Consider the following 24,089-nt stretch of genomic DNA (forward strand, 5'->3'; position numbering starts at 1 on the left):
ACAGCTGATAAACTGGCTGGGATTTCTGGGAGTTGTAGGCCAAAACACCTGGGGACTCACAGGTTGAGAACCACTGCAGTAGACTAACTGGAAGTTGCAGCTGTTTGGCACATGATAGGAAATCTTCTATGGCTATTTTAAGATGCCCTCATGTGTGACCCGGGGGGAGGGGGGGTAGTGTAGTATTTGAAAGTATATGGAACAGGGCATAGAGATACATTGCATCCTCTTTGCAATTCTGGATAGTGAGGGTCAGCTTACTCTACCTCAGGACTAAACAGCAAATTTTATTCTCTCTGCAATGTGAGCATGGAAGTCTCGACTCTCTGTTGTTGAGTTACATTACTGATAGTCAATTAACATTGGTCATGCTGGCTTTGCCTTGTAGGATTTGTCTAACCCTGCTGAATCATAGAGCTAAAAGAGATCACAAGGACCATCCAGTCTAACCCTATTCCGCCACACAGAAATGCACAATGAAAGCACTCCTGACAGATGGCCATGCAGTCTCTACCTACAAACCTCAAGAACAGGGGTCCCCAAACTTTTTTAACAGGGGGCCAGTTCACGGTCCCTCAGACCATTGGAGGGCCGGATTATAGTTTTTTTAAAAAAAAGCTATGAACAAATTCCTATGCGTACTGCACATATCTTATTTTGAAGTAAAAACAAAAACAAAAAAGGAACAAATACAGTCTCAATGTTAATAATAATAATAATAATCATCATCATCATCATCAAAATAATAAAGAGGGTTGGAAGAGACCCCTTGGGACATCTACTCCCTCCCCATTTTGCTTTTGTGCATCACATCATAATCAAAGCACCCCTGACAGATAGCCACCCAATAACAACAACAACAACAACAACAACAACAACACCATAATAAACATGGTTGGAAGAGACCCCTTGGGCCATAGAGTCCAACCCCTTTCTCCCTTTGTGAACCAAAACATAAAGCACCCCTGACCAACAACAACAACAACAACAACAATAATAATACACTAAAAATCAGGGTTGGAAGAAATTGCTAGCCTTCAAGAAAAATGAATCCATGACAGGGCTGCAAAGGAGGGAGTCTGTGTGGCAAGATAAAACGGGAGCCCTCTACCTTTTACCACAGGCATGCCTCTATTGTTGTTTCGCCTCCTCCATTGCAGGAAGGCGCATACCAGGTGAGGGAGGAGGAAAAGGAGTGTGCAAGGTGAGCGAGGAGGCAGGAAAGGCACGCATCTTTCCCTCCTCTCTCGTTCTGTGCAGGCCTTCCTCAGCGGTAGCGAGGAGGAAAGGAGGAAAGGCCCACGCCTTTTCCTCGCCCCGTGAGGCCCTTCCTCGACAGCGGGAAAGTTGCGTGCGTGACGAGGAAATGGCGTGCGCCTTTCTCACTTCTCTCACCTCACGCGCACCTTTCCCACTGCCTTCCTCGACGGCGGCAGCGGGAAAGCTGCCTGCGAGGTGAGGGAGGAAAGTCACATGCCTTTTCCTCGCCTCGTGCAGCTCTTCCTCGGCGGCAGCAGCGGGAAAGGTGAGTGCAGGGCGAGGAAAAGCCATGCACCTTTCCTCCCTCACCCTGCGCTCACCTTTCCCGCTGCCTCCCTCAGCAGCGGCAGCGGGAAAGCGCCCCACACAGCGGGGGAGGAATGCCTTTTCCTCCCCCCGTGCAGCCCTTCCTCGATGGTGGGAAAGCTGCCCCTGGGGTGAGGGAGGAAAGCCGCACACCTTTTCCTCGCCCCGTGCGGCCCTTCCTCAGCAGCAGCAGTGGGAAAAGTGCCTGTGGGGCGATGGAGATAAGAAAGGCATGTGCCTTTTCCTCCTTCTCCACACTACATGCACCTTTCTTGGCGGAGGAGGAAGGAGCCACCACCGTGGGGGCCGGATAAATGGCTCCGATGGGCCGGATGTGGCCCGCGGGCCGTACTTTGGGGACCCCTGCTCAAGAAGGAGACTCCATGAAACTCCAAGATAGCATTTTCCACTGCCAAACAACTCCTACTGTTAGAATGTTTTTCTTAATGTTTGGTGGTGTCTCTTTTCCAACAATTAGAATCCATTGTCCTGGTCTTTACAGCAGTATTGCTTGAGTCACCTCCTCATTGAGACATCCTTTCACATATTTTAACATGACTTTCATCTTCCACCTCAGCCTTCTTTTTCAAAGCTAAACACACCCAGCTGGTTCACAGCTTACTATAATGCAACTGAATAAGAACTATCCAGCAAAGAAACTCTCTGCCTCAGTGTGGTGAAAACTCCTTCCCTGTAGGCTTTTAAACAGAGACTGGATGGCCATCTATCAGGGGTGCTTTGATTGTGCTTTTCCTGCCTGGCAAGAGGTTGGACTAGATGGCCCATATGTTCTCTTCCAATTTTATTATTCTATGAGTGAGGTAGTGGTAATGTAATGTAAAGATAGGTGTTAATAAGAGCAAAGTACTCAGAACTATGTTTTTGATTGTGAACTGCTTTAAGTCTCTGTATGGAGAGATAAAGCAGGAAATAAATAAGTAAACTAAACAAAACCAAAAATCAATATTACTTACGTTTCAGGCTGCTACCCTATGTTCCCCTGAAAATAAACTTAATTCAAGTAAATGAGATTAACCTCTGAGTAGACAGCAGCAGGATTTGAAATGTAAATTATCTGTGTACAGAGCTAGTTGTAGGGGGAAGGTAAGGCTGGATCAATAACACAGCCAGCAATAACTATTTACAAATCTTGTGATCTGGAAAAGATCAGAATTCCTGTTACAAAAAAGGATTATGTCTCCTCTCTGGCCCACTTACCCACATTATTTTTTCATTTCCTCAGCTAGCAGATTTATACCCACCATTTACTCTGCCATAAATCTCAAGATCAAGTTTATTTTCTCAGGTGGTCTCCCAACAAAATATATACCTGATTAGCTAAAGTATGGAAACCAAATCATGAGATCTGGGCATTACTGCAGAACTGGGCGATTTTTTCCTCCTTGTAGAAGAAAATGTTCCTCAGTTCATATAATACAGTGGTCCCCCCAAGAACTAAAATATGTTCTGCAACCTCACCGTTACACCATTGCAACGAGAGCAACTGGTCTCGCGAAATTCTCTTATAGTGCCAAGGCAACAGGGATGTCGGGAGAGGAGAGGTTGACTACCCACAAAAGGCATGACAACAAGCCTCATGGCTGCTGCTTCTCCTCCTCCTCCCTCCCCCAAGTGGAGCCGTTCCATGTGGCGCCTGAAAGTGGGGGCGCCTTGGTGTCTTCATTTTTAGGCCTGTTCCTGGGGTTATTTGGAGTGCTGATTCAGAAAATTGCATTGAATAGACCACATCAGCTCTAGATTTTTTAATATGGTTTTCTGTGGGCAAACAGATGGCAACTACTGGACGGCGCATGTCCTGTATCAGAAACTAAAGCTGATGTGGTCTATCCAATGCAATTTTCTGAATCAGCACTCCAAATAACCAAACCGAATCTAAAGTTGACCAAAAACTGATTTGTAACCCTTTTGGTACTAATGTTGGAGAATGGTTCCTTGTCAAAGTGGTCCCTGGTGGAGTGGTCCCTGTTCAAGTGATCCCTTCACTGTGGTCCCTGGTCAAAAAAGGCTGGGAACCACTGGTATAATAATAATATTTGAATCTCCTGTGTTTTTCCATCTTTGAAAGGACTTTCAGTCATGTGTATGTGTACTGTCCCCTACTGGACTATACTCAAGCAATTGCCATTAAGCTGCCACCTCTGCCCCACTAATACACACTTGTTTTACTTGTCTAGTAAATAAAATCAACTATAGATCTCTAAAATTAAATGAAGAATTGAAAGAAGACGAGAGTGACCTTTTCCCATAGATTGAGAAGTTTTCTGATGACTTGACCACAAACATTATAGTTCTTCCATTTTTCCTAGTTCAGCAGTTTTTACAATTGTATCAGCAGGGAATCTCTCTTGACTTCTGTGGAGACGTGACAGATGCTATACCTCTGATGTCTGGAGGGCTAGAATAAAGGTCAAAGTAAAAGATAACTGTGTTGTTTACTTAAAGGGAAATGCAATGAGATTCTGATTACTTGAGGTGAGAAACGAGATTATTTTTACTGTTATCTGCAATCATATGCTCATTTACTTGGGAGTAAGCTGTTGAAACCAAATAAGGGTTATGTTTGAATTGATGTGTTGGTTGTTAGCCACATTTCTGTTCTTCCCATCTGCCAATAAATTTAGGGAACAGGTGCTGTAAGTTATATTTCCGAGGAAGAAAATGGCAAGACCACCTTGGAGTATTCCTTGCCTAAGAAAACGCTATAGAATTCATGGAGTCACAGTAAGTTGACAGACTACTTGAATGTATACACATGTGTCTTTTGAACTCCCTTCCAATATAGTTGGATCCTACAAGCCTGAACTCTGTCCTCCTCTAAGTGTCCTTTTTCACCTCGGGTTCAAGTCATCAGGTCTTGCACTTGAAACTTCTTTGTTATCTTTGCTGCACACGCTGCATTATTCTACGTTTCCTCCCTTTTGACCCTCTTGTCTCAGCCTCTCCTGTCACTCTTTACGATGGAACCATGACTTTCTCTCACCACTTTATCATCCCTCTTCCATCTTCGTTTTTTCAATTCATCTTACTGCAGAACCATTCTGAGGCCAACCTATTCAGTAGTTCAACCACACAACCATCTTCCCCAGACAGTGGCAGAATATTTGATCAGGTTTACCATAGGCAATCACTCATGGCCGAGTCTGATTGTCTTCCAAGGGTAGAGTCTTGAGGTCTGTGAAGACCTTTTATGGATCCACATGGTATTTCACAATGAGGACATAGATTTCTAGATGGAAGGCGGTTCCAACAAGAGTTTGCTTGACACACTTTCCTCTTTTGCCTTCTATTCATACCTCTTCAAAATCCATAGCTGACCTCCAGTTGCAATGCTCAAGGGCCAGGGCTTCCCAGTTCTCAGTGCTCTTTCTCTGTCTGTAATGTTTTGAACACTACCAAGAACCTTGTGGTAAATGAAGTCTGAGCCATGTAAACCTTCACAAGCCAGAGGCCATTTAGGCAGCTGGACGTTTTGTTTTCAAGTGACATGTGCTTCTCATGAAGCAATTTCTAGTTCAGGCAAGCTGGCACCACCAATAAAATTCCCAAGAAGTAAATGTCTTCTGATTTCTTGGCTGCACTTTGCTTCTGCAATAATCTTTGCACCTAGAAATACAGTATATCACTGCCTCCACGTTTTCTCCTTCTATTTGCCAGTTGTCAATCGGTTTGGTTGCCATGATCTTGGTTTTCTTGATGTTTAACTGCAACCCAGCTTTTGCACTTTCTTCTTTCACTCTGGTGATAAGGCTCCTCAGCTCCTCCTCGCTTTCGGCCATCAGAGTGGTATCATCTGCATACCTAAGGTTGTTAATGTTTCTTCCAGCAATTTTAACTCCAGCCTTGGATTCGTCAACCCAGGAGGAAGCCAGGGAGTTTCAGAAAAACATCTACTTCTGCTTTATTGACTATTCTAAAGCCTTCGACTGTGTGGATCATAGTAAACTATGGGGTGTGCTTGGTGGTATGGGGATACCAAGTCACCTTGTCTGTCTCCTGAGAAATCTGTATAAAGACCAAGTAGCCACAGTAAGAACAGACCACGGAACAACAGACTGGTTCAAGATTGGGAAAGGAGTATGGCAGGGCTGTATACTATCGCCCTCCCTATTCAACTTGTATGCAGAACACATCATGTGACGTGTGGGGCTTGATGAATCCAAGGCTTGATTTAAAATTGCTGGAAGAAACATTAACAACCTTAGATATGCAGATGATACCACTCTGGGCTGAAAGTGAGGAGTAGCTAAGAAGCCTTATCACCAAGGTGAAAGAAGAAAATGCAAAAGCTGGGTTGCAATTAAACATCAAGAAAACCAAGATTATGGCAACCAGACTGATTGATAACTGGCAAATAGAGGGAGAAAACGTGGAGGCAGTGATATACTGTATTTCAGACTTTATATTTCTAGGCACGAAGATCACTGCAGATGCAGACTGCAGCCAGGAAATCAGAAGACATTTACTTCTTGGGAGGAGAGCAATGGCCAACCTTGACAAAATAGTGAAGAACAGAGATATCATACTGGCAACGAAGGTCCGCATAGTCAAAGCAATGGTATTCCCCATAGTAACCTATGGATGCGAGAGCTGGACCATAAGGAAGGCTAAGCGAAGGAAGATAGACGCTTTTGAACTCTGGTGCTGGAGGAAAATCCTGAGAGTGCCTTGGACTGCAAGAAGATACAACCAGTCCATCCTCCAGGAAATAATGCCCGACTGCTCACTGGAGGGAAGGATATTAGAGGCAAAGCTGAAGTATTTTGGCCACATCATGAGAAGACAGGAAAGCTTGGAAAAGATCATGATGCTGGGGAAAATGGAAGGAAAAAGGAAGAGAGGCTGACCATGGGTGAGAAGGATGGACGGTATCCTTGAAGTGACTGGCTTGTCCTTGAGGGAACTGGGGGCGGCAACGGCCGACAGGGAGTTCTGGCGTGGACTAGTCCATGCGGTCACGAAGAGTCGAAAATGACTGAACGAGTGAGATGAAGACAGCGAAATGTTTTCCTGAAACTCCCTCCCTACCTTCTTCCATTATCCACGGATATTGGCAATTTGGTATCTCGTTCCTCTGCCTTTTCTAAACCCAGCTTGTACATCTGGCAACTCTTGTTCCATGTACTGCTGGAGTCTACCTTGCAGGATCTTGAGCATTCTCTTCTTTTTTTTTTTCTTTCGTGTCAGGAGCAACTTGAGTTGCTTCTGGAGTGAGAGAATTGGCCGTCTGCAAGGACATTGCCCAGGGGACTCCCGGATGTTTTGATGTTTTTACCAACCTTGTGGGAGGCTTCTCGCATGTCCCTGCATCGAGCTGGAGCTGACAGAAGGAGCTCAACCGCACTCTCCCCGGGTGGCATTCGAACCTGGCAGCTTTCAGGTCAGCAACCCAACCTTCAAGTCACTTAGTCCACTACGCCATCTGAGGGCTCCATCTTGAGCATTACCTTACTGGCATGTGAAATGAATACCACTGTACAAAAGTTTGAACATTCTTTAGCATTTCCCGTAACACACATCATTATGTATTTTCTAATGGGAACATTAATAACAAACGAAATCAAAGACTGGCTTATTTTTCTCATGAATACTGTTACTAATTCACTTAATGATATTACCTAACACCGCAAAACAAGCAATGCCTTTTTCAAATAACCCGGGCACCGCCGGGTACCCAAGCTAGTAAATAAATAAAGTATCTGACAATCCTGTTACTTTAGCTCAGACCGGCTGTCAGGAATTGTGGGAGTTGGAAGTCCAAAACACCTGGAGGGCCCAAGTTTGCCCATGCCTGCTTGAGCTGCTATGTTGTGGTCTGGGCGGGAGCACGAGGTGACACCAATCCTTCTGACGTCACCGCGTATGACGTCTCGCGGAGAGCGTGAGGCGGAAGGCACCCGCTTCCGTCTTTTTCTCTTCTGCAGCTTTTTCCGCCCGAACTCGTCACGTGGGCAGAGTAGAATGTTGACGCGTTCTCCGATTGAAGGACCCTCGAAGCCTCCTTCCTTTTTCTCAGCACCTTTTCCGCTCGCGCGCGCGCCGAAACAACGGGTGGCTATTTGCCGGCATGAAGGCGGCGGCGGCGGCGTCGTCGGTGCTGCTGCTTCGCGGCCGGTGCGGTTGCGTCTCTCTCCGCCGCGCTCCTTTTCCCGCCTCCGCCCCCTTCTTTCGGGCTGTCCGGGTCCCGGAGCCCCCTCTTTGGCCGGCGCTGAGGTAAAAGGGGCGGAAGGGGAGGCGGGTTCCTGGTGGGCCTCCCTGAACTGCCATGGCTCAAGGCTGTGGGATTCTGGGAGTTGTAGTTCTACGCGGCCTTCATCCTCTGCCTTACCGAACTCTAACTCCGTCTCAATTAGTAATGGAAGGGAAAGGTGTGCCAAACAGCATTTATTCCACGGTTTATGCATGGATAAACTTGGGCCCTCCAGGTGTTTTGGACTTCAACTCCCAATATTCCTAACAGCCTCAGGCCCTTTCCTTTTCCCTCGGGGTTGTTAGGAATGTTGGGAGTTGAAGTCCAAAACACCTGGAGGGCCCAGGTTTGCCTATGCCTGGTGTAGACGCACTCCCTGTTCGCTCGTCCTCTTTTCTGAGCATTGCTAATGCTCCCTGACATCTCATGAGAAGTCTTAATTAGGATAACCTCTCAGGCCCCTTATGCACTGCTCTATATCCCAGGATCTGATCCCAGATTATCTGCACTGCCAGATAATTTGGGATAAGCACATAACCTGGGATCAGATCCTGGGATACAATAATAGAAACAACAACTTTGGGTTGCTGTGAGTTTTCCGGATTGTATGGCCATGTTTCAGAAGCATTCTCTCCTGACAGCTTTACCTGCATCTATGGCAGGCATCCTCAGAGGTTGTGAGGTATATTGGAAACTAGGTAAATGGGTTTTATATATCTGTGGAAGGTCCAGGGTGGGAGAAAGAACTCTTGTCTGTTGGAGGCAAGTGTGAATGTTGCAATTGGCTACCTTGATTAGCACTGAATGGCCTTTCAGCTTCAAATCCTGGCTGATGCCTGCCTGGGGGAATCCTTTATTGGACGATGTTAGCTGGCCCTGATGGTTTCCTGTCTGGAATTTCAGTTTTCTTGGTGTTCTTTATTTACTGTCCTGATCCTAGAATTTTTAATACTGGTAGCCAGATTTTGTTCATTTTCATGGTTTCCTCCTTTCTGTTGAAATTGTCCATATGCTTGTGGATTTCAATGGCTTCTCTGTGTAGTCTGACATGGTAGTTGTTAGAGTGGACCAGCATTTATGTGTTCTCAAATAATATGCTGTGTCCAGATTGGTTCATCAACTGCTCTGCTATGGCTATTTGAGAACACAGAAAAGCTATATGATGCAGTCATTGTGGTCAAAGTGGAATCATAGCACTATAACAGCGTAGTGTGAAACAGCTCCTGGTCTCACGTTGCAACTACACTCACAGCAGATTGAATTTGGACAATGAGCATTGTACTGCTGCAAAGCACATAGATGGCTTTTAAAAACTTCTTTGTGTAAGTTACAGCAGGGCCTAAATACCTGTAAGGCAGGCTTCTTGGTTAGTACTTGGGAGACCACTAAGGAATACTGGGTGCTGTGGGGTATATTTCAAAGGAACACCTCTTGAGTATCCCTTGCCTATGAAAACCCTATAAAGTTCATGGATTAAATATAAATTGACTGACGACCAAAAGGCACACACATACACATGCAAGCCACGTGTGCTCCCAACTTGTTTAGAAATAATGCTACATATGTATTGCATTTGTTAGCAACGCCTCTTTCTTGCTTCTGGTTTTGCATGGAAGCTGGAAATATGCAGTTATATCCGAACGTCAGAATTCTAGGATAGTATTTTGCTGTCCTTTGCCCGACTAAAGCCAGGGGCACAGTCAGGGAGGAATGCAGAAAGAAACTGCTTGCTACAAAAAAAAAAGTTAGTTGGTGACATGAAACTTTTCAAGAAGTTCAGGATAGACCGGAATCAAAAGTAAAACATGACAGAAATTAGAATGGAACTGCTCAATTACTTGTGCATAGGGATAAAAAAAACTACTGTAATCATCAATAAAGATAAACAGAAGATGACAAAAAGGCAGAACAAGATGTCTAATCTACAAGCTATGCAAGACCAAATGAAATTTAAAGCAAGAGTGGGGTGCTGTATGATCAGCAGGAGAACACACTATATGACCAAGCAGAAATAGAAAGCCAGTGGAAGTAATGCCCTGAAGAACTGAGATGAAAGAATGACAGTTTCATTAAAAGAAGAGCCATTTGAATAATGGCTTTCTAGAAAGTGAAATGGAAGCTGCATTCAGGCACTTGAAACAAACAGATGCAGAATCTCCTCTTGTTCTAGTTATAATATGTCAACAAATATGGATGACAAAACAGTGTAATAGTATGTGTTCTGCCCCCACCCTATCTTAACTACAGTAGAGTCTCACTTATCCAACATAAACGGGCCGGCAGAATGTTGGATAAGTGAATATGTTGGATAATAAGGAGAGATTAAGAAAAAGCCTATTAAACATTAAAATAGGTTATGATTTTACAAATTAAGCACCATCATGTATAACAGGGGTCCTCAAACTTTTAAAGCAGAGGGCCGGTCCACAATCCTTCAGACTGTTGAGGGGCCGAATTATCATTTGGGGGAAAAAACCGAACAAATTCCTATGCACACTGCACATATCTTATTTGTAGTGCAAAGCAACAATAACAATGAAAGAACAATACAATATTCAAAAATGAAAATAATTTTAACCAACATAAACCTATCAGGATTTCAATAGGAAGTGTGGGCCTGCTTCTGGCCAATGAGATAGTCAGGTTAATTAGGATTGTTGTTGTTGTTGTGTGTCTTCAAGTCATTTCAGTCTTTGGGCGAGCCTAAGTCCAAAATTATTTATTTATTCATTTACTACATTTATTTACTACATTTATATCCCACCCTTCTCTCCCCAAAGGGAACTCAGAGCAGCTGTATGTACATACAATCTATATATATAAAAGAGTGATGGCATCACGGCGATTCACAAAACAACAAAAGTACAGGCCCCCCAACCTCAAAATTTGACAACACAACCCATCATCCACGCCTCAAGGTTGATACAACAAAAAGAAAAGAAAAATAAAGTCCTAATTAGAGGGAGAACAATAATTTTTTTTATCCAATTGCTGCCAGTTTAGAGGGCTAATCTCTGCCCACTTGGTTGCCTAGCAACCAAGGGATAGCCAGGTTTCAGGGGACAGGCAGATTTAGGCCTCACTTAGAGGTCTTCCACAGATTATCTAATTTGCACTGGATTATATGACAGTGTAGACTCAAGGCCCTTCCACACAGCTATATAACCCATTTATAATCTTATATTATCTGCTTTGCATTGATTATCTTGACTCCACACTACCATATAATCCACTTCAGTGTGCATTTTATACAGCTGTGAAGAAGGGGCCTCAGATAATCCAGTTCTGAGCAGATAATATAAGATTAGAAATATACAGTAGAGTCTCACTTATCCAACGTAAACAGGCCGGCAGGATAAGTGAATATGTTGGATAATAAGAAGGGATTCAGGAAAAGCCAATTAAACATCAAATTAGGTAATCGTTATACAAATTAAGCACCAAAACATCATATTATACAACAAATGTGACAGAAAAAGTAGTTCCATGTGCAGTAATGCTATGTAGTATTTACAGTAGAGTCTCACTTATCCAACACTCGCTTATCTAACGTTCTGGATTATCCAACGCATTTTTGTAGTCAATGCTTTCAATATATCGTGATATTTTGGTGCTAAATTCATAAATACAGTAATTACTATATAGCATTACTGTGTACTGAACTACTTTTTCTGACAAATTTGTTGTCTAACATGATGTTTTGGTGCTTAATTTGTAAAATCATAACTTAATTTGATGTTTAATAGGGTTATCCTTAATTCCTCATTATCCAACATATTCGCTTATCCAACGTTCTGCCGGCCCGTTTATGTTGGATAAGTGAGACTCTACTGTACTGTATTTACAAATTTACCACTAAAATATCACAATGAATTTAAAACACTGACTACAAAAGCATTGATTATGAAAAGGCAGACTGCATTGGATAATCCAGAACATTGTATAAGCGAATGTTGGATAAGTGAGATTCTTCTTTAATATGAAATAAATACTGGGATAGAATAATGCAGAACAATATAATCTCTAAAACCAGGACAGTAAATAAACAGGGGAATTCCACACAGGAAACAATCAGGGCCAGCTAACACCTCCCAACAAAGTATTCCCATCATCAAAGTCTGGCAAATCCTGTTTTCTCAGGGCCACAGACAGTAGAAGCACATAAAATATCGCAAACAACATCACTCTGAAAACAAGGGTATTCCAGACAGGAAACAATCAGGGCCAGCTAACACCTCCCAACAAAGTATTCCCATCATCAAAGTCTGGAAAATCCTCTGTTTTCTCAGGGCCACAGACAGTAGAAGCACATAAAATATCACAAACAACGCCACTCTGAAAACAAGGGAATTCCAGACAGGAAACAATCAGGGCCAGCTAACACCTCCCAACAAAAAATTCACTCAGGGAGGAAACAGCCAGGCTTTAAAGCTGCAAGGCCATTACATCCTAATCATTTTTCCTAATTGTAGCATTCATACTTGCCTCCAACAAACAAAAAAAACCAATCAGAAATATTGTATATTCACAATCTTTAGGAAATAATATCCCCTGATGGCACAGCGTGTTAAAGCGCTGAGCTGCTGAACTTCTGGACTGAAAGGCCACAGGTTTGAATTGGGGGAGTGGAGAGAGCCCCCACTGTTAGCTCCAGCTTCTGCCAACCCAGAAGTTCGAAAACATGCAAATGTGAGTGCATCAATAGGTACTGCTCCGGTGGGAAGGTAACGCCGTTCCTTGTAGTCATCCCACATGACCTTGGAGGAGTCTACGGACAACGCCGGCTCTTCGGCTTAGAAATGGAGATGAGCACCAACCCCCAGAGTCAGACATGACTGGACTTAATGTCAGGGGAAAACCTTTACCCTTCACCTGAACTACCACCAATTCCTCAATACTTTATTTCCCATACCACCATACTTCGCCACAGCAACGCGTGGCCGGGCACAGCTAGTATATTATATTATTAGCATAGCACAATATTAGCATTATACTATATTGAACTATACCACTATAATGTAATATAATGTAATATTATATGCAATATATAACATATAATTAATATTATTATATGGTATTGTTGTTAGTACAATATATTATATTATTAAAACTGATATAAAAATATTATATTATAAATGAGGGCAGGGGCCAGGTAAATTACCTTGGAGGGCCGCATCCGGCTCCCAGGCCTTAGTTTGGGGACCTATGATGTATAACATCATGTTATACAACAAATTTGACAGAAAAAGTAGTTCATTACACATTAATGCTATGTAGTAATTACTGTATTTACGAATTTAACACCAAAATATCATGATATATTGAAAACATTGACTACAAAAATGCGTTGGATAATCCAGAACGTTGGATAAGTGAGACTCTACTGTACTTGGAAAGTGAACTGGCTGTACAGGGGACAGATTGGGCCTATATAGTTGAATCAAACAGGAATGTATTAACTGACAAGAATTTTAGACACCTCCTGAGTCTCACTACAAAGTCATTATGAGAGGTAAAGTCTTTGAGAGATAGACACAATTCTGGCCAAACCGAGGGTCTTTAATCTTTATTTATTCTTCTTGTCTCTTTCTTCTGTGGTGTTCAACTGTCTCCAGGATGGTTTCAATTTTTAACGCTGACTGTCCGACTGGCCGTGCTGTATACCAGCCTTCCTTCCTCTTCACTTTCCAGTCTTGAAAAGGGCTGACTCTTCTCAGAACCATAAGTGCCTTGCCTGAGGCGAGGCCCCTGAGGGGATTCTTAAAGGGGCAGGGCAACTGAGGCTTCAAAGGCAAAGAGGCTGTCTAGACTGACCTCCCAGAAACTGTACATAAAATATTAATCTCTCTAACTAAAAAGGACTTAACTAGGGGTAAACAGTGAGGTTCTTCATGGGGCACGAATGTATGTTACTGAATACTAAAGGTAGGATAGTACATTGCATTGTATTTAAAATGTCTATGTATGGTTGTGAAAGCTGAACAGTGCAGGATATTAGTAGGAATAAAATTAATTTATGTTAAATGTGGGGCTGGAGAAGGTTCTAGAGATGCCATGTACTACTAAATAGACTAATTAATGAAATTTAGAGCAAATCAAACCAGAACTCCATCTGGATGCTGAGATGCTAAACTCAAACTGTCATGCTTTGGCCATATCATGAGAAGACATGACTCACTAGAAAAGACAACACTGTTTGCTTAAAAAAATTAGTAAGGAAAGAGGAAGACCCCATTCTAAATGGATAGACTTAATCATAAAGGCTTGGCTCCGAGTCTGCAAGACAACAGGCCTAAGTCAACAGTAGCATTTAATAACAATAAATTCTGCTATGGTTTTAAACCAACCATGAGACTGGATTTCAGTATACAAAAAATATATATCTCAAGGTGACATAGTCACTGTAATCTTGACTTATGTACAGGGAGGAATTCTATTTAAATTTCAGTGATGGTGATCACATAAAGTTTAACTAAACTTTAGTCGTTATTATTGATCAAGTTGAAACTAAATGGCAGACAGCTTTTTGGTGTTATTCAGAGAAGGGCAATTTAAAGACAAAGTGGCCAAAGAAATACCTTGAGGAAAGTGGGTCATTGTGCATTTTCCGGGCTGCATGTTCCAGAAGCATTCTCTCCTGACATTTCGCTCACATCTATGGCAGGCATTAATTACAACATTCACACTGGCCTCCAACAGACAAGAGTTCTTTCTCCAACCTTGGACCTTCCACAGATATATACATCTCCCTTGCTTAGTTTTCCAATATACCACACAACCTCTGAGGATGCCTGCCATAGATGTGGGTAAAATGTCAGGAGAGAATGCTTCTGGAATATGGCCATACAGCCCGGAAAATGCACAACAACCCAGTGATTCCAGCCATGAAAGCCTTCGACAACACACCTTGAGGAAAGATTACAGTCTTTGTAGCTTGTTGTTTTAGGGGGGAAATTAGTAATGGAGGAAATGATGAAGATGCACAAGATTATCCTGTAACAATACTATGCCCAAAGTCAAGAAGCTATTTACAAAAGCTTGCCTAATGCATATCTGTTATATATCTATAGCTGGATCTCACCATTATTCTTCTAATAGCAAGTTTAAAACAGTGATATCATGTTGTTAAGCAAAAACAGGTTTTGATGTGCATTAAGCGTAAACTTAAATGCTTATTAACCATAGACTTAAAAACAGCTGGGTAGCAAAGTGCCACTATGAGTAAATTCTGGTAGCAATTAAAAAAGAGCACTAAAATTCTGTCTACCTTTGATTCCCCTGAAAATGCCATTCATCCTTTTGAATTTTGGGCACAATAGGCCAGTTTCATGCAGTGTTTAAAGATTTGAAATAAATCAGAAGCAACTGATCTCCATGGATCTGTTACAGTAGAGTCTCACTTATCCAAGCCTCGCTTATCCAAGCTTCTGGATTATCCAAGCCATTTTTGTAGTCAATGTTTTCAATATATCATGATATCTTGGTGCTAAATTTGTAAATACAGTAATTACAACATAACATTACTGCGTATTGAACTATGTTTTCTGTCAAATTTGTTGTATAACATGATGTTTTGGTGCTTAATTTATAAAATCATAACATAATTTGATATTTAATAGGCTTTTCCTTAATCCCTCCTTATTAACCAAGATATTTGCTTATCCAAGTTCTGCCGGCCCGTTTAGCTTGGATAAGTGAGACTCTACTGTACTTGTTATTGCCACAGTGTCTTCCTTTTTGCAACCCAAACAGCTCAAAAAGAGTTACATTACTACTCAGACTACATGCACTTCTCTTTGTTGCAGACCTCCAGCATGCCAGTTCTCTGCAAATTCCAAAAATGTCTTCTCTGCCTTGGTTTCCAAAGTTAAACACATGAATAACAAATATGAAAGGTTTTTGGAAAGAACATTCCCACGTTTCTATAAGCTGTATTCAACTTTTTTTAAAGGTGGGTTTTTACTTGAAAGAAATATGAGTAGATAGTCAAATGTCTATCTTTCAAGCTTTCACCAGTAACACTTGTAAGAACAGGCATTTGTACTCATGTAGAATAATACCTTCATTTTTAATCTAACCGTATGTATGAACTTCTTGTCTCTGCTTAGTTTGTGGCTGCTCTTACAAAGGGCAAACACAGCTAAAGTGAGGTTAAGGAAACATGTCAGTGGAAGAATAAGTGATATTGCATATAGTGTAATTGACCTATACACAGATCATATCCAAATATATAGGCAATTTTCGAGGACAAGCTTGTGAAGGACACTTTCCCTCCACTCCATCTTTTGTATCTAATATAGGTTGCCTATAGCTTTACAAGGGATATGCATAAGAGAAAGGAATGAAATAAAACATTTGTGATAGAAAAGGGGGGTTTTGCCCAATGCCTTGAAAGCAAGATGTGGTAATTACTAGAAATACGTTTATAAGAGGCAGAATATGAAAGTTTGCAAATCTGCTTAATACTATTTATTCCATCATTTCTTACAAAAGCCCAGAAAGATAATATCCCTGATACACTTTACAGTGCTAAAGTGTTTAGTTTTCCACCCAATGCCCTGAGAGAGAGTTATTATTTTGCCAGGGTTTTAGAAAAAAGATAAGATCAAAAGATGCAAAACACCTTAGAAGGGTGCCCAGGAGAAGGCCAGGGATTGCAATGCTGGGTCTGAGAGAGCAGGAGCAACATTGTCAGATAAAAGAAAAGATAAAACTTAAAAAAGAGTTTGATGTGTATGGCATTCAAGATCTGTGAGGAAAAACTTGTATTTTTTGCACAGGGTTTCGGATATTCTTCTTGGAAGTAAAAGAAATAAGAAGGATAAAGGAAAACATGTATCACAAAAAAATCCAGTTTCATCAGCTTCCATACAGAGAGATGGAAAGACTAAGGCAGGTACGTTTTTCTTTGGTATTTATGCCTCTTCCAAGGATTTCACATTTGAAAGGACTCTGTAATAGGTGTTTAAAAACTGATTTCTGCAAGTGATAATTCCCACATCAGAGCGGTTGCTTAATTTACTACATGAAAAGGCCATTCTAAATATGCTAGCAACCTTCTCTGTACATCAAGGCTTGACAAACTATGGCCCACAGGCTACTTGAGACCCCTCAAAACCCCCAGATCTCACAAAATGTTTCTTAAAATTTAGGGGGAGCAATTGTTTGCTTGAAAGCCAGTCAGAATCTCCCCAAGCTATAGGAAGCAGTAGTTTGCTTCCTATATCCCCCTTGTTCCTACTTCTTAAACCTCTCAAAGGCACACATACAAGAAGAAAGATAAGCTGAATATCTGACAAAATGGCAGCTGGAAGTGACATCATTTTCCATTTGGGTGTGTGAAAAAGTGCTGAAGTGTCCCACTGTACAAGCCCCTGGAGGAGAAATTACTCGAGTGCAGGTGTCCAACCCTTTTGTACATTGATGGTAGTTTTGCAAAACTTCCTAATCAAGATGCTTGCTGCAAGTTGCTTTTGGTGTGAGATAATCAGCCACCTACAAAGACATTGCCCAGGGGACGCATGCAGGGAGGCTTCTCATGTCATGTGGTTTTTCTATACATTATAACTGTATTCTCAATTTGCTTCTGACACAATTAATAAAAATAAATAACCAAGATGCTGAGAGAAATGTTACTCTCAGGACATGTCTTGTAAATTCTGGATTTAAATTGGCCAGTAATGTTGTTTTCCTTTGATCAGCAAAACGGGTCCAACTTCAGTATCTTGCAGATTTGGGTAAACTGTTTCAAGTGTTCTGTCAATTGGAGTTTCATAGAGATTCAGACAGCTACTACTGATTATTGTTGGTCTAACACAGTGGTTCTCAACCTGTGGGTCCCCAGGCATTTTGGCCTACAACTCCCAGAAATCCCAGCCAGTTTACCGGCTATTAGGTTTTCTGGGAGTTGAAGGCCAAAACATCTGGGGTCCCACAGGTTGAGAACCATTGATCTAACAGAGTAGAAGTGATCTAGGAGAGATTTGTAATATTGCAGCAGTGACATTGAAATAAAAAATTCCGGCCTACAAAATGTGTTCCATTTCAGCTTCAGAATCTGTAACGGTTATGTAGAAGTTGTTTGTGATTTGTGCTGCTGGACAGATGTGGGATAGATGTGGGAGACTGCATTATATATCTAGGTCATGGGTACTTACAATTACTGTGCATTTGTAGTGAGCATGTACTATGCAGTTACATACTACAAATACACAATTGCACATAAAAAGGCAATAGTCTAACAAAAAGGTGCTACCCAAAGAAACATACATTGTTCCATGACAGTGTATTTTTAGTGCCACATAATAGTTCCTTCTTGTTTTAGTCTAGAGAAATTAGAATTAAGCACGTGAGATTACTTTTAGGATGAAAGATCTACAGTGGAATTCTGTTTATTTTTTAAGTTGACTACGATGTTTATCAGAGTATTCCCAAATGTGATCTCACTGGTCTTGAATAGTTACATATAAGTTGATTGGGAAGGTCTTCGACGAAAGCATCATCACTAATTGTATAGAGTCATTTCATAATCTTATAATGCTAAAGAGTATTTGACAATAGACATATTTGATTTTTTCAAATGGCTTCCAGAGGAAGTGTCTTTAGGTTAGTCCCATTCACGATTCAGTATCAGTTCTGAGTCTGCAACTGCAAACTGCAAGTTTACACATAGCACTGCATGTTTACTAACTGAGCATTTCTTGTAGTTTCGCAGAGACGTGATCAAGGCGATTCCTGTTGGCATTCTCTCTCTTCCACCCTTTGCCAACTATCTGGTTCTTTTGCTCATGTAAGTGAATCCAGTTTTCTATACAGATTAAGGATCTGTCAAAGGATAAATGCTTGACTGGTAACCTTTATAATGTCAGTCAACCGGGGGGGTGGGGAGGTTGTTTTGAATCTTTTTCCTCATCACTTAACAGATACAGTTCCTGGCTCTTTGATGGGGAGATTGCTACAGTGCAGCTGTGTATTAAGCAGCTACAAAAATAGATTCCCTGAGAACATTCATATCTATTAACCAGGAAATATTCAATTCTGTGTTTTCTCGTGTTTGTGCTTCACTAGTTACAATTTTGTATTCTAGTATATCATCTTTTGATACTAGTCTATAAATTTCCTAGTGATAATTCTGATAGAAGTGAGAATCCCTCCTTAAAATCCCTTAGAGATGTTTTTAAAAATCAAACCTAATCAGTTTTGAGGGTTTGGGAGAGAGTTGCTTAAAGGGATGCCCATGTGTGCCTTGTATACCTTTTCAGCATCTTCTCCATCCCACCCTTTCCCCCACCTGTTCTAAATCTGTTCTTTTACATTGGAAGTTAAAAAGAGGTAAGAAATGACTTCTGCTTAGTGCTTGCTCCTTGGCCTTATTATGTCATATATGTGTTTACCAATATTTTGATGCAGAATATAATACTGAAAGTGACCTATGTTCACTTCTCTAAAATCCTCTGTGGCTTGGTATGTAAGATTCATGGTAAGAAACCAAGAGTGTACACAAGAGTATAGCCAAGACAGCAGTTGATTCTCAGTATCTACAGACAAATTCTCCTTCTAAAACAAATTCTAAAAATGTAATTTGTTCAGCTGTTACAGTTTGATATTGTTCTTTTGTTTCAAATATCGTATGATAAAGTTAGAGTCATGACTATAATATGCATGTGGTTTTATTAAATGCATAGCTACAGGGAAATTTGATGAGGTTAAATAATTACTAACAGACTACTATCCAGCCAGGATCTTTACAAAAGGTGCCTGTCTGAAGTTGCTGTTTTAGTATGTCTAGGTTTTAGTGGAGGTGGCTTCCTCTTTGGATATAGTGCACATTTTATCTAGCTATAGTTAAGTTTCCTAAAAAAAACATTCCTTAGGAATCATCCCATTGAGAAAAGCTAAAAGACCCACAAATGGTGTGAAACGTATAGAATATTATTTCACATGTATCAGTCCAATATCATTGAGGTATAGGACAGTCAGCCCTTCACATTTGCTGAAGTTAGGGGCACAGGACTCCCATGATAGTGAAAAAATTGTGAATTTAAAATGCTATTTTTTACTTGAATATTTCTATGGGAATCTCTAGATTCTCTAGCTTGGCCATACTTTTGTCTTGGCCTGCCGGGTTAGGATGTATGAATTTGTGAAAGGACATAATCTATTTATCTCATTTGATATCCTGGCTTTCAACTATAAAAAAAATCTGTTTGCTTACAAACATTCAGAAGTATAATAAGACACATGACAGAAATAAAAAATAAAACTAACAGATCAAAAATAATATTCTTATCAGTAAAGAAAACATTAATTAGGGAAAAGTGACCTAACGCTTGAAGAGACAGAATGCTGAAGAGGGACTTGCAGAGGTGGTGTTGCCACTGAAACATCCCAGTAGCCACATGGGAGACCCTTAAGGCAGGGGAATGTGAATAAGGCCACAGAGGGTGGTTTTAACGGCTAGGTAGATTCATGGTGGGAAAGATGCTTTCTTTAGTTTCCTGAGATCTTCAGATTTCAGCTGCTTTTCCAATTATTAAGATGAAGGTATGGGTAAGGTGTGGTTACATTTGCAAGACAAAGGCTCAATAGTATTTCTAATTGTGAAGAGCTAAAGTTTCAGTCCAAATTGGTACAGGTGATTACTCTCCGTCCCTTGGATCGCAAATATTGCAAGATAGATGGAAACAGCAAAAGCCATCCTCTTGGTGCAAAATTAGGATGCATTAGGCCAAGGAATCTTCAGTTTCTAGTATACACATCCAGTTTGTTTTGGTCTTGCTGTGTCTGTTTGAAAATGTATCTTCCTTCTGGGCAATCTCTCCTACCCAAGGTATCTGTTCCCAAGACAACTTTTGATACGGCACTTCTGGACTCCTGAACAACAAGCCGAGTTTCTAAATACATACCACAATATAAGAAAGGAGGCATATCCTGAGGTGCTTGCTGGTCTGCAACATTTGTCACACACTTTAGATGATCCCCACCTCCGCAAACAGATGCTGGATCTTTGCAAAAAGGTACCTCATTCCAAAGAACCCCAACCAGGAGGGAAGCAACTATGAGGGTCATTTACATTGAGAAATAAGGGTTTTTTAAAATGTCTTGTGAAATACTTCATCACTATTCAGTTCATGAAACTTCCATTTCTATCTTGTCACTTTTAGCAATAGAGGATCATATCACCACAGATGAATGAGATTAAGAATGTCACCTGTTGATTTCTGGCAATCCCATGAATTTCATGGGGTTTTCATCGGCAAGGAAAAGTCAAAAGATAATTTTGCCAGTTGATTCCTCTGAAATATAGCCTCTGTGCTTTAAACCTGTTTGTACAGAAGAGCTCACTAGAATAACAGATTACCCTCTTGACTTCATAAGCACTGTCTTTTTGGTCAGTGCACTCCATGTTTGATACAGTTTTAATACAAAAAAAGGCTAAAAGGGATAGAAGAATTTAGTTCAAGCTTTCATTGTGTTTTATGGGAGTTTCTGAGAAGGGAGAAACCAAATGAAGTGTGATGTAATAATCAGAGTGTTGAACTATGATACTGGGGAACCAAGGTTTGAATCCTGTTTGGACATGGACACATCACACTCAGCTTCAGAGGAAGACTAGATAACTCTGAACAAATTCTGCCAAGAAAACCCCACACACCCCTTGCGGTTGCTATAACTCAAAAATCACTTGAAGGTATACAACAAGGTTGTTAGATGTAGTGTTCTCCTTTTTCTCTCTCTGAGTAATGAGGCCGAAACTGCAATGTGGTGAAACAACTTCACCCATGCTAATGCTGAGAAGGTACCAGCCTGACAACAACAAAGAGAGAGACTCTGGTTCCACTGTTGGGATGAAAATACAGTCTGGCATGCTGCAGAACTGGATTTGTTCAGAATTCCACATGGTCTTCAGCATACAGGAGTTGTGCATATCCTCTTTTCTTTTTAGAAGCCTCTACGGTGCTTTTCTAATAGCAACTATGTCTTAATCTCCAAGGTGCAGGAAGGAAGCCATCCTGATATAAACGAACTCAAAGCTGTGAGGACCTTATTTGTAGGGCACCCCTTTGGCATCCAGAGGCTCAGGGTTCAGCAAGTGGTAAGTTCCATTCAGGGAATTAAATGGACAGACTTAATGACTGTGCAGATAATTTCATGCCTTGCTTCTGTACTTTATTTATTTATTTACAGTATTTATATTCCGTCCTTCTCACCCCGAAGGGGACTCAGGGCGGATCACATTACACATATAAGGCAAACATTCAATGCCTTAACATAGAACAAAGACAGAGACAAACGCAGCTCCGAGCTGGCCTCGAACTCATGACCTCTTGGTCAGAGTGATTTGTTGCAGCTGGCTGCAGCTGACTGCTTATCAGCCTGCGCCACAGCCTGGGCTTTCTTTGACTGAAAGGCTTGGAGAACCAAGAGATTACAGTAGAGTCACTTATCCAACATAAACGGGCTGACAGAACGTTGGATAACTGAAAATGTTGAATAATAAGAGGGATTAAGGAAATGCCTATTAAACGTCAAATTATGTTATGATTTTACAAATTAAGTACCAAAACATCATGTTTTACAACAAATCGATAGAAAAAGCAGTTCAATACACGGTAACGTTATGTTGTAATTACTGTATTTACAAATTTAGCACCAAAACTTCGCAATGTATTGAAAACATTGATTACTAAAAGGCAAACTGTGTTGGATAATACAGAACGTTGGATAAGCGAAAGTTGGATAAATGAGATTCTACTGTAAGTATATTCTATCTGTAAATCTGAAAGTACTTCATCTGGTAGTATCTTGGCTTTATGTTGATATCCTGTTTCATTTGCAATCTCTCTGCATTTGTGCTGCCAGAGATGGGAGTCCATAACCACCTTTATTCCATATTCTAATCTGCAAAGCAAGGCATCTCGGTTAGCTTCCCTACCTGTCCCACGTGCTCTAATTCCATGTTTGCCTCTTCTTCCTCAGAAAGTCCTAAGTCGTGTTCTCTTCCTGACTCCTCGCTTGCCATCGTTCTTCCTAAGATCTCGCTTGCAGAGCCATGTGTTGGAGCTTTACCACCTGGACCATGCCATGCTGAAACTGGGAGTTAGAGAGTTGACAGATGAAGAAGTACAAATGGTGAAATCTGTTCAGTAGAGTAAATCATGGGTGCCTCTAATTGGCTGGAAACTGGTTTAGCCAGTCTTTCCCCCTGCCTCCAGGGGAATCCCACTGAGAGTTGGTCAGGAAGTTTTGAGGAACACAATAATAAATAACAACATTAGATGGTTATCAGAGTTAAAATTATTTCAGATCGTATTTAGATGCTATGTAGTACAGTAGAACCCCGGTAGTCTGAGTTAAACCGGCGGACCTCAACTCGGTCAACCGGATAACTCGGATTACCAGGCGGGACGAAGGCTGGAGCGGGAGGCGCTGCAAACGCCTCCCGATTCAGTCCTCGTCCCCATGGAGAGGCCTCTCCATGGGGACGAGGACTGAACCGGGAGGCGTTTGCAGCGACTCCCGATCCAGCCTTCGTCCCCACGGAGAGGCCTCTCCGTGGGGACGAGGACTGAACCGGGAGGCGTTTGCAGCGCCTCCCGATCCAGCCTTCGTCCCCACGGAGAGGCCTCTCCGTGGGGACGAGGACTGAACCGGGAGGCGTTTGCAGCGCCTCCCGATCCAGCCCTCGTCCCCACGGAGAGGCCTCCCCGCGGTTGGGAGCACCCCCGCAACGAAGGGGCTCTCCCTCCCTTTGGCGGAGGCCTGGAGCCAGGGAAGTGACTCCCGCTTCCCTGGCTCCAAGCCTTCGCTAAAGGAAGAAAGCCCCTTCGTTCGGCGGGTGGGTGAACGGGGAGGGCCGCAAAAGCCCTCCCCATTCACCCACCCGCCCGCCCGTGCCTCGGCTCCTTCGTCATACCGGGGCGGCAACACCGGTGCCCGGCGAGGCGAAGGAGTTGGACGTTCGTGTTGCTAGGTAGATAACAAGCTACCTAGCAACATGCACAGTGCGCTCGCCCCTTGGGAGGTGCCTCCTGCGTGTTGCTAGGTAGCTTACTATCTACCTAGCAACACGCAGGGGCCACCTTCCAAGGGGCGAGCGCCCGGTGCATGTTGCTAGGTAGCTTGCTATCTACCTAGCAACACGCACGCCAGCGAGTAGGTGAACGGGGAGGGCCTTTACGGCCCTCCCCGTTCACCTGCTCGGATTGCACGGAGGCTCGAACGAGCGGGGTTTTACTGTAGTAATAATAATGATGATGATGATGTTTTATTTATATCCTGCCCCCTCTCCCCAAAGGGACTGTAAATATTGCTT

The 24,089-nt window shown here is 42.0% G+C and overlaps 1 protein-coding gene across 4 annotated transcripts in view; it reads left to right on the forward strand.

Moving 5' to 3' along the window:
* The window catches only part of letmd1 (LETM1 domain containing 1), a 32,663-nt gene that overhangs the window by 5,669 nt on the left and 2,905 nt on the right, over nucleotides 1-24,089 (forward strand). Inside the window, exons 1-7 of one of the 4 annotated variants that reach the window (XM_008103528.3) lie at nucleotides 7,462-7,797; nucleotides 15,580-15,725; nucleotides 16,555-16,670; nucleotides 18,481-18,563; nucleotides 20,604-20,790; nucleotides 21,768-21,869; nucleotides 22,754-22,906. In XM_008103528.3, the coding sequence (XP_008101735.2) occupies nucleotides 7,652-7,797; nucleotides 15,580-15,725; nucleotides 16,555-16,670; nucleotides 18,481-18,563; nucleotides 20,604-20,790; nucleotides 21,768-21,869; nucleotides 22,754-22,906 (933 nt within the window). In that variant the 5' untranslated portion in view covers nucleotides 7,462-7,651. Of the gene's footprint in view, nucleotides 1-7,461; nucleotides 7,798-15,579; nucleotides 15,726-16,554; nucleotides 16,671-18,480; nucleotides 18,564-20,603; nucleotides 20,791-21,767; nucleotides 21,870-22,753; nucleotides 22,907-24,089 lie in introns of those variants that run through there. The other 3 variants (XM_062966443.1, XM_062966445.1, XM_062966444.1) reach the window with 3 other exon arrangements.

The sequence above is a fragment of the Anolis carolinensis genome, unplaced genomic scaffold, assembly GCF_035594765.1.
Source record: "Anolis carolinensis isolate JA03-04 unplaced genomic scaffold, rAnoCar3.1.pri scaffold_20, whole genome shotgun sequence".
Taxonomy (NCBI): domain Eukaryota; kingdom Metazoa; phylum Chordata; class Lepidosauria; order Squamata; family Dactyloidae; genus Anolis; species Anolis carolinensis.